At 31.5% G+C, this 11,898-nt stretch overlaps 1 protein-coding gene across 1 annotated transcript; it reads right to left on the reverse strand.

Moving 5' to 3' along the window:
• Positions 1–1,424: 1,424 nt before the first annotated feature.
• LOC114305349 (basic helix-loop-helix (bHLH) DNA-binding superfamily protein) lies at positions 1,425–9,817 on the reverse strand. The gene is made up of 6 exons (XM_028250425.2): positions 9,101–9,817; positions 5,304–5,617; positions 4,418–4,555; positions 3,222–3,287; positions 2,075–2,143; positions 1,425–1,759 (listed from the first exon to the last, which is right to left on the reverse strand). The coding sequence occupies exons 1-6, from the start codon at positions 9,612–9,614 to the stop codon at positions 1,715–1,717; spliced, it is 1,146 nt and encodes a 381-aa protein (XP_028106226.2). The 5' UTR covers positions 9,615–9,817; the 3' UTR covers positions 1,425–1,714.
• Between the last annotated feature and the right edge of the window lie 2,081 nt (positions 9,818–11,898).

Genomic DNA, 11,898 nt, shown 5'->3' on the forward strand with positions numbered 1-11,898 from the left:
ATGGCATAGTTTTTATGAAAGCCTAGCTCGTACAGAATTTGGGATCTAGTTTTTTTTTGATGACATAGTTTTTGTGAATGCCTAGGACATACAGAATTTGGGATATACTTTTCCCTAATGGCATAGTTTTTGTAGATATTTTGTAAACCGGATACTTGGTTGGACAAGTAATGAATTGTCATACTTTTGTAAGAATTTTAAACAGTTTCACATCTATTTTGTATTCAATATTTATGTCAATGGAAACTTATTTTGGCGAACATATGGATTTGTTATTGTTCGTAATGCATTGTAATGGTATTAAAGTGTTTTGGAGGGATATGGTACCATTTGCTGGAAGTAACATTGTTTTTTTCAGTGTTATGGGCCAGTTCAGCGTCATACTGCTAAACAATTTGAATTATTCCGGTGTTCAATTGTCGGAAACAATAGATTCCTCCAGTATTTAGTTGTTATATATTTCCAGAGTCACTTTATCCTAAACAATGTTTCTTTTATTTGTGCTGGGGCTGTTCGGTAATAAAATGCTAGTGAATTTTAATTAATCCAGTGTTGTGTTACCAGACAAAGTAGTTTTTCCCAGCATTATGTTGCCACACAATTGGAAAATTTCAATTTGCTTCATAACAAAGTCAGTGGAGCCTACTGTGAAGTGTCTGTTCAGTCACACAATAATAGACAAATTACATTTGTCCAGTGTTATGTTGGTAGAAAAAATATATTTATCTAGCGTTCTGTTGCTATACATTTATAGAGCCACTTTGTTATAAATAATAATTTGGGGTTGTTCGGTAATAGAATGCTGGACTTATATATTTTTTTTCAGTACTGTGATGCCAGACTATGTTATTTTGTTCAATTTCGAAACACCGAACAAAAGTCGCACACCAATCCAGAAAATCGAAACAAAAACCTACCAAACTAAAAAAAAAAAACTCATAATTTCACTTTTTTGATGTTTTTTCATCACTGTTTCTTCATCCATTGCTTTTTTTGATGATCAAAACATTATGATTATCAGTTTTTCAAAAGAGATGTGTAAGAAAAAAAAAAGTTGAGAAAGGAAAAAGAGAAGTTGGAATTGAAAGGTCAGGGGAGTGTAAGGAGATAATCAAATACATTTAATTTTAGTGTTTTGCCCTTTTAAGTAATTTCACATATGGATAAAATTGGAAGAAAAAAACAATCTTATATGGAGGGTGTAAGAATGTAAAAGAGTGGTGTAAGTAGAATCACCCAAAAGTTGGGGTTGAAAGAACATAAGTGGGGGCATTTAGAAGCTCCCTTCTATGACAGATGGTCTTCTATACACAAAAAAATGAAGCAGTTCAGAGTTGCTTCTGTAGGTCTCACAAGAAATCACTTCACTTGAAGCCAGTGGGCCCAAAAACTTGAGCACACAAAATTCAAATACCAACTCAAACTTTTAGAGGATCAAAGAAAAGAAATAAAAAATATCATTTAAATAAGTTTTTGGTACAGAAATAAATAGGCAAAAAAAAAAAAAAAAAAGAAAAAGAAAAGAAAAGGAAAGAAAGAAATCTCTTCTGCTCAAGTAAGGAAGAATTGTGTTTCCTTATATACAAATTTGAATGCTACTCTTCTTCTTACCTTAGGGATCTCTTTGGCTTGATTCACTGACCCTTCGCATCAAACTTGAGTCTTGAGTGCTTAGTCATTTCATGATATAGCTCATTCACTAGTGTCGTGTGGTTTACTTGCATCCGCATGTGCAATTCTCAAGTTCTTTGTGAAGCTTCTGGAAGAGGAACAAGAGAGAATCTAAATAAGAAAAAGTAAAAACTAATTTATAGTTCTATAGACAATAAAATGCAATGTTTTGGTTTTTTTTTTTTAAACAAAAATTTTTCATGTCTTCGTGAAGACTAATGAGATGGTAACTAGCTGAAAATGTATAGGTAACTCTACAAGTCAGCTTAAAATTTTTTTTAAATATACACATGGAGTGTACAAGCATCCATGTCTACAGGCTTAGCCACAATACTTGAGTTCAAAGAATATCATGGACACATAATTACTAACATTTACACTCCCTTTATGTATTATATCCCACCTGAACCTGATTTTGGAGGACTTTAATATGTTGCACTGCCAAATCCAGCATATCGGCGTAGCTTGTTTGCTGCAATCACAATTTTTATAATTCAGATCACATATTAGATTGTGTGGTCAATATATTTATAGGTCAAAGTAAAGTATTGAATAGAGGTGATTGTTAGATCACCACTAGTTTTAAAAGCTTAAGTTGTTATGAAATTGGCCCAACAATTTATATCAAACTATCCAACACTCTTGCTCACGTACCACCCTGCCTTGCACGTGCAGATGCAAGGAGTCATACATAGAGAGAAGCATAATGCAAATGAGGAACAAATGTGAATGAGAGACTTGATCCCAAAACCTTCCTCAACTGAAGCTGTGATACCATGTTAGATCACCACTAGTCTCAAAAGCTTGAGTTGTTAAGAAATGAGCCCAATAATGTGTATCAAACTGTCCAATAGTAATAGCATTCACGCTAACTAGTGGTCCTATATTATGGTATTTGGAATTCTTTCCACATCAACTTTAGATTTGTTCTATGTTATGCATTAAACAATAACAGAAGAATAAATGATTAGGATTTTCAGTTTTCCCATTGCTGCATCTTATGCACCACATGTTGTACATTAGTGAATAAATGCTGCTTAAACATTATGACAATAAAACTCATCTTGTGTTCAGTCAATCTAATTATACTTCAAGTAAATTACACCTTATGTCACATCTGTCAAAAGAGACCCCCCCTCCAAAAAAAAAAAAAAAAGGATTCACATCTCTCACTTTTTGAAATCTCTTTTGAAATTTGTCTTCACATCCCCAATGATTTCCATAAAATATTTAAGTCCTTTCCCTCTCAAGTAACAATGAAATCAGTAGCTTATCAATCGCTTATTAAGTTCTACTCGACTCAATAGCCTATAAAGAAACTTTATATTTTAGGGAATGACCAACTTGAAGAATATGCAGATAATTTGCATTTGTGCATAATTTATCTATTTTAAATAGGACTGAGACAATGACACGCCATAAGAGACCCACAATGAGACAGTATCACAAAGAACTGTACAATAATAATCTTGTTCAATTGTAAGAGCATTAAGTTAAGACTATCATATAGATTAGACTCTGGAAGTAAAAAGAGCATTACGCTATTTTACCTTATCCAAGTTAGGGACAAGCTCTTGAAGATTCTTCAGCTTCCCGCTTATTCTAGTTCTTCTGTCCTGTACAACAAGCAGAAAAGGACAATGAATAGAGTTGAAATACACAGAGAACACAGAGAGCAGTAAACTGATGAATTTTGACCACATTATCATGTTGCTCATTGTGAATAAGAGCGAGTTATTTCTCTTTTACAAGTAGCAGTTAAGTGTGGTTTGTCATAGATGTTCAGTTCAGAAATTCCTGACATTTGTTATTGTTTATGCCATTGTAATCTCTATCACTGTTTTAGGCCCCAGGTAAATGTAACAGATTATAGAAATGGTATGGCATATGGTAAGCATACTACCAAGCCATGCACTGTCAAGTGTTCATGGTTATGTATCTTCTCATCATAGAGCAACATAAAGTAGATTTATTTTGAGTCTTCTTAACCTCTAATCCTTCACTTACTTTCTTTCTAATCTTTTTTTTTTTAATTATTATTATAGTTTGGGCAATTTGAGATGATCTAAAAGGGGGGAAAGAAAACATCATAGAAATCAAAGAAGCAAAGCGAAAAAAGCTATATATTTTGTTATATGTTATAGGTGAATTTAGGAAAGGAGGACAAACAGAACACAGTTTATTGATGCTTGAATAGTAACTTACAAGTGAAATTCCCAAGGGCCTAGATGAGGACTAGAATACTTTTCACACCAAATAAATGTTTAAAATACATCCAACTTAACATACTCTTAAGCAGGCATTAATTGACTGTAATGTAATCCATATTGTAATACTGTTACTTCTCACGTACAATGGTATGATAGTAAGTACTCTCCAAGGAGTTGACATTCACAAAAATAAAGAATAAAAATAAAAATAGAAGATCGAAAAAGAAGACCAAGTGATGATATGAATAAATATTGACAGTTTGGAACATGTCTTGATAAAAAAAAAAAAAAAAAAAAAATCAATGCAGACTACCCACAATAGAGCAACTTGACAATGCATTTGGATAATGGACATTAGATGACTCCATTGTTTTTATGTCAATATCAATGGTTTAGAAAATATCATAAGAACGTGGCTATTGATTCCATAAAGAAGTGTCCGTAAGAAAAAATTTATAAGTGGAGCAATTCCAAAAGTGTGGGAACCCAACCACAGCCTAAAGGCCTAAGAGATATTCATTGGAATTTTTACTCACTCTTTCGGCAATGCTTCGGGGGTGAGTAGCATAACCACGCTTGGCACGAATTTTGCAACGGACAGAGTCTTCAGGGATTTGTAGTAAATTCTCCATTGTTGACATCTCTTCATCTGTCTGGGGCAGACCAAACTGAAACTGCCATGGAAATGGATTTATTAGGCAAAAAGTTTGTTCTATTTTTTAAAATTTACATACTTGAAATTCAGGGAAATGATGTTGGATAAAACAAATTATTAAACTTACATACCAAACCTTATATAGAATATTATATAAGTTGTGAAAAACAAGATGTCAAGATCTAATTTGACTTTTGGTAGTTAAATGTAATTCTGTTGCATTATTTCCTAAGCTAAATCAATGTCAAAATCTAAAACACCCTGACAAAAGCACATTGCAATAAAACTCTCTATCATCTGAACTAAAGCAACGGGCCTTTTGGAAAACATGTTTTAATTTGTGCCTTCATTCTTTACATTCTTTTCCTTTTTCTATACTAGTTGTATTTGTACAGAGAGACACAGAAAATAAGTTACTTTCTCTGTCAGAAACCAAAATGTATTAATTTGGAGAGAAGAATAGTTTGTTGATGTTAATCCATACAAACTTGGTAAGTAAATAACATTTAATGGAAAACATGGCCACTAGAAATCAGCAACAAAAGCAATTCAAATGAGCATGACACATTGAAAAATCATACTCTATTGGCAATACATTTAAACGTACTAAAATTTGGAATGTAACATTTTCTGTTGGACATAATCACTCTATTAAGTTACCAGAAATGTGAATTTTATGCTCTTAAATGTAGAGTCTGATGACCATTGGAGTTCATTATCTTCTAATTTCATTTGCTTCTGCTTAAACCCTAAATATTTGTTGTTACCTGTGATTCTAGACAATGAACAACGTCACTACTCATACTCTTGGCTCGTTTGCTAGGTGAAGCAGAAAACACAATGGCATTAGAATCATCCCAAGAGCCCATCCCAAAACTAGGAGTGGCATAAGAATGAGCAGCTTTTCTGTGGCCATTATCTGTCCTGATGCCATTAGCAACATTCTCATTTTCTTCAGAGATATGAGAGAGAGAATCTTGTCTTGTGAAGCTCAATTGAGAATTCAACCTTGATATCCCATTGCCACTATGGGAAACTCCTTTGGAATTGTAGCGTCCTATCCCTCTTGTGACTGAAAATCCTGTTTTCACCCCCAATGAAATAAATCATGATCACAAGTAAATGACCAGGACAGCGAAAATAATGAAAATAACAAATACTAACTCTTTAACCATATGCACGGCCAATAAATTCCTTTGACCGAAAGCATAAAATAAGAAAAATGCAGTCAAATGACTGAAATAACAATCTTCTTGCTTCTTGGCCTCTGGCACTATAGTTTTCAAGTAAAACAGCATAGCAGTGTTCTGAGACTGGACCATTTGGCTGGAATTAGCATGTCCAACAAAAGTAGAAGAGTGGGATGCATTCAACATTTTCAGTATAATTTTCCTTTTTTAAGTGGTGACAGCTTTCCCTTGACATCAAGTGGTCATGATGTAAGAGCTGGGAGGGTTTTGATGAGTGCAGTGGCTAGGGAAGGGCGGAGGAGGTTGTTGGGTGGGGTGGAGAGGGACGGGAGTGACAAGGGGGAGGTGGAAAGTGTGGCGGTGGTGGTACCCATGGCGGGAAGAATGGGGAGGGGGTAGGGGATAGCGAGAGAGGAAGTGGTCACCGACGGCAGATTGCCTCTGACTGGAGTGATAAGAGAGAAGAGGGCAGAGGAGTGGTGAAGGGTAGTTTTGTCATAAAAAGTTTTCATACCACTGCTTTGCAATTAATTTTCAAGATTCCATTTCTTTTGCGATTTTGGGGAACATGCCATTGAAATGCAATTACTTTTTGTTCCCTCCATTTTACGGCAATTTCCTAAAAAATAAAAAAATAAAAACTTATTTTATCAAAATATTAAATTTGACCAAAATGAAAAAATGCCAAAATTAATTGCTCTAGCTCTATATAATAATCTTCATGTAGTGACAAGTAGAGCACAAAGCAAATATTAAATTTCTAATTTCATCACTCTTTGAAAAAAATAAAAAAATAATAAGTTAGCTTCACCAGACTCGTTGTTGTGTTATTGCAAAAAATAAAACATCAAGGAAGGGATTCTCTTTATTTTTTATGTGCATGTCCTCCAAGAGGTTCAATTTCTTTTTCTGCTTTTGTATTACTGCATGTAAGTCCCTCCTATACTTGGAAAAGTTAAAAAATTTAACAATAAATTTTCCTTATTTTTCTTCTTTAAAATTTGGAAGATTTATTAGAAAATCATTTTTCAAGTATTTGTATCTCAATTAGTCCATAAGATATTCTTGTATTCTAATAAGTCTTATTATTTGAACATTTGATCTACTAAATCTTAATTGTCATATTTAAAGTATTTTATGGACATTTCTAACCTTTACAAATATTTTTTGAATGATTAGCAATTTAGTTATGTGAACGTTCATATTTTACAATGTGAATATTCACATTGATAGTATAAACATTCATATTGACAGTGTGAATATTCGCATCGACAGTGTGAACATTCGCATCACAGAACATTCACATTGTACATGTGAATATTATTAAGGGTATTTTAGTAACTGTGTCACTCATAAAACTTATTGGAATATAAGAAAATAATATGGACCAAATGAAACATAAGTAGATCAAAAAGAATTTATGGAAAAGTATCCCTTAAAATTTATATTTCAATTCCCAAAAAACTAAATTCAAAGAAATTAGGTAAACTTATGTGTCAAAGTTGGGTACACTCTAATTAAATTCATCTGCATTAATACATTCTAATTAAATTCTAGAAATGGTTGGAGTAACACCAATGACTATTCTCGTTGAATAATGCTATATGCACTAATTGGTATATCAATTAGTGTACTAACAAATGATGTGGCATAATTTTAAAAGTTTTGAATATTTATAATTGAGTTATGCTAGGGATTCCAAATATTCTACCAAATATTTTATCAAACCTCACATGGTGTGAGACCCACATACATGTGGATTTGTATAAATCCCACCTCATGTAAGAGATTCGGTAGAATATTTGATAAAATGTTTGAAATACATAGCATTTCTCTTTATAATTTGTATAATGATAGGGTCAATAATAATGTCATAACATTATTAATACACAAATTAGTATACCAATTAGTACATGTAACAGCACCGATTCCCGTTAACGCACTCTGGATCTGTTTGATTAACAAGATTAATAATGAAAGAATTAAGAGTTTATGAAATGAGTGTAGGATTAGCTCGACTAATGAATCTCTCTTATTTACGTTTATTTTGTAATATATATATAATCTCAATTATATATATATATATATATATGTTTTGCGTTATTATAAGCCCTAAAATTAAATTCCCTTTTTAGTCTGGAACTTTTAAATACACTCACCTAATTTTTTTACACCAATTGTAATGCTTGTACCCTAAGAAAAAGTCTGAAGTGTCATGAGAAATTTTAGCAAGTGTATTAGAAGCTTCCTCCCCCTTCTTGTCAAGTCAATGCCTATCCTAATGTACACCCTTGCTTTAAAGGTAAGTTTAAAAAAAAATAAAAATAAAGGTAGATAGATAATCCATTTATTAATTTTATTGATATAATTTGTAAAATAAAGAGTGGGATGGCATTGTCGAAACTGTGGGTGCTTTTTAAAAACCGGGAACACACAACGTATGGCAATACCATCATCGCCTTATATTTTAGTTAGCTTAGCCCTTCCTTTTTCCAGTTTCCCAATTTGCCACCGAGAAAGGCTACCGGGACAGGAGGGAAGTGTCTTTTTCAATAAATGGCAATTTGTACCAAATTGGTTTGGCTTTCTGGTTTTGGCAACTTAAAAGCGAGCTTAGCACTCGTTTGACAAGTGATTTTTTTAAGTTAAAAAGTCAAAAAGTCATTAAAAAAATTAAAAATTTAACAATTTATATAAAAAAAAGTCAAAAATTCTCTTTTTTCTTTACTTTTTACACATCTTTTCATAAAAAATCAAAAAGTCATCCCAAACATACTAATTTTTTTTAGCTCATATTTTAACCAAATAACTAAAAAATTACTAAATTAACCAGTTCCTAAACGAGGCCTTATTAGTTTTTTTTTTTCCCCTAAATTCTTTTGGTCACGCCATTTTCTTAATTTTTATTAATTTTTTTAAAAAAAATTAATTTTTAACACACTTCTTAGAATAGGACTACCAACCCTTGATTTGATTTTGGGGGACTCTACCCTATCCTATCTAATAAGGATTTTCTGTCTATGAATAATTTTATTTTTATATTTCAAATTCCTCTTAATTATTGAATCATAAAAAAATTTTAAAATATGAAAATTTTAAGACATTCAATGGTTATAAATGATTAGAAACAGAAAGCAAGATTATTTGCGGTCAGAGATACTGGGCTACCCTACCCGACCCTTCCAAAGGGCAGTTATTTGCAAGGGTCTATTTCTGTCTCACAATACCATCATTAGGGCAAGTCAATCATGAAATGGGGCTAAAAATGTAATTTGAATGAAATAACATCCCCTCTATTCTACCAGTACAGTAGCACACATTGAGGAGAGGAGAGGAGAGGAGAGGAGGGAAGAGAGAGAAAGAAAACAGCATACCGTTATCAGGAGGAGGAGGAGGAGGAGTTGTAGGAGGAGGAGCTGTAAGAGCAGAAGTGAGATGATTGAGAAAGCCAGCAGGTGAGCTACTGTGACGAACCAAAGATCCAGCGGCACTGCTTTTGGGATTCAAATTAATGGAGGTAACCCTAGTAGTAGGGAAGTCGGAACCAACTTCAATCTCATTGAAACCGTAGGGTGTTGGTGTTTGTAATAAGCATCTAGTAGTGGTGGGCTCGTTTTTGTGGTCTTTGGGATCTGGAGGAGGAGGAGGAGGATTGGCCTTGCAAGTGGATTCGGATGTGTCGGAGGAGAAGTAGCGCGGGAGGGAGGAGGAGGCGATGAGGTTGAGATGTTGGGATCGGAGGGATGAGAAGTCGCGAGTGGCTCCCATGACGGAATCGACGGCGGAGGTGAGGAAGGAGCCAGGAGCTGAGTCGTAGCGGATGAGGCCACTGCCATTGGTGGGGACCACTGAACCCTGAGATGACGAAGACGACGACGATTGGTACATCTCTCTTCTTTCTCTTCTGATGCTGGTTGTTTTCTACCAGAAAGCTAAACACAGACAGACAGAGACAGACAGACAGAGAGAGAGAGGGAAGAGGAGAGGTATTAATGGGAAAGAAGAAACTTGGTTTTAAAATCGAGGAAATTATCCAATGGTACAAATAATTCCCTACCTCCAAGGGCACAATGTCTAAACTACGACTACTTATGTCCTGTGTGGTAGAGCTTTTATTTTTATTTTTTATTTTTTATTTTTAAATTAAAATTTAATATTCAGAAAGTAAAAATTAAAAATATTTATTTCTTTAATTTCGAAATAATTAATTTTTATTAACTTATTTAAGTTATTTCTACCTAATAATTTATACATAAAAATTATATCAAATAGTTTGACATAAATTTTAAAATTAAAATAAGTTATAATCATCTCTTAAAATATATATCAAATAGCCCCAATGTCTAATAATTAAAATTTTAAAATATGCTTTAAACTGTATTTGGTTAGAGGATTTTGTTAAAAGAAATATAAATGAAAAATGAAATATAATTTCACTTTTTATTTGGTTATAATAGAAAATATAAGAGAAAAGAAAGGGAAAATATATATAAAATTAAGTAAAATGTGAATATATTTTAGTTTCACACATACTTTTCATTTCTTTTTCTTTTTTAAATCCCTCTCTAAATCTATAAAACAAATAAAGCCTCAGGCTATTTATTTTTATATTTGCCGACTCAAATATAACTTAGAATTTGAAATCTTATCAATTCTTTATCATTTTATTTTTATTTTCCTTTCCCTTTCAATTTTCCTCTAACTAAACATAGTCTTAGGCCTAGTTTGTGAATAAGATTTTTTAGTAATTTTTTAGTTAAAATATGATGTAAAAATAATTAGTATATTTGGAATAACTTTTTAATTTTTTACGAAAAAATATACAAAAAGTAGAAAGAAAAGAAAATTTGTTTGACTTTTTGGTATATGCTTTTTGACTTTTTTATTAACTTTTTTATTTTTAGAATAAAAAGTAATATTACCAAACAAGGCCTTAGGAGGATATTGTATATATTTTGCTACAACTTATCTCAAGTTATAACATTTATGGGAATAAGATCCTTTTCCGTCACAGGTATTAAAAAAAAGATAAATTACAAACACACCTATTGAGGTTTACTTAAATTACAAATTATTTCTTATGGTTCTAAAAATTACATTATGCCTCTTAAGGTTTCTAATTTTATAACAAATAGGTTCTTTTATTAATAAATCATCAAGTTAATTAACAGTTTTTAATAATGTTAAAATTTTATTTCAATTAATAATTCAGATAATTTTATTATTGTATAGGTGAACTGTTAGAAATTTCATTTTTTTAATTAATTCTGTTAAATAAAAAATTCTGACAGGAAGATATTTGTAATTTTTTAAACTACAGGAGCCAATTCATATTTTGAACAAATCTCAGAGATGTATTTGTGATTTATCTTAAAATAATTGAGTCATGACCGGATAATAAAATATTTTGAATTATAATTAAAATAATATCATAACTAATTGGAGTAGCTCCCCATAACTGAAAATTACAAAAGTTGTAACTAAGGTACATGATACACCCTGCAATAGAATTTTCTTTTCGTAATTTCATTTTATTATATCCCTCACAATTATTTTTTACTAGAGTAAATTACACTTTTCACTTTTAAAATTTAATTTAAATTTTATTTTTAACCTTATTATTTTAGTTTGAATAATTTGATATTACGCTTTAAATCCAGTCTCAATTTAATTATTTTGTTCAAATAATTATTAGTTTCTTCTACACGTACATAGGAGAAATTTGAAACTTATTTTAAAATTGTTAATTTTAACAATCTAATTAAAATTAGACTTAAAATGTAGTAACTAAATCGTTTAAATTGAAGTAATGGGATATTAAAATAAAATTTGAGCCAAATTAAAATATTAAAATTACAAAAAATACCTACAAAACCTACAACTTTCTTCGAATATTTTTCTTCTTTTGTAAAATGAAAAAAAACATGAGAAATAGTTAAAAATGTCACTAATTTTTTATTTTGTGAAGAAACCCAATTTTTTAAAATTTCCTCAAGATAATTTGATTGAATGCAGTAGTTTGATTTTGCAGAAAATCAAAATTTCAACTCTTTTTCCAATTAATTTTAATGGGACTACTTCAATAAGAGACCCTTGAAAATAAAGTTTTTAATCAAAAAATTGATATATGACAAAATAAAAGAAAGATAAGAACAAATGGGAATATCGATCT

Source organism: Camellia sinensis, chromosome 6 (assembly GCF_055761805.1).
Source record: "Camellia sinensis isolate YWXY chromosome 6, ASM5576180v1, whole genome shotgun sequence".
Taxonomy (NCBI): Eukaryota; Viridiplantae; Streptophyta; class Magnoliopsida; order Ericales; family Theaceae; genus Camellia; species Camellia sinensis.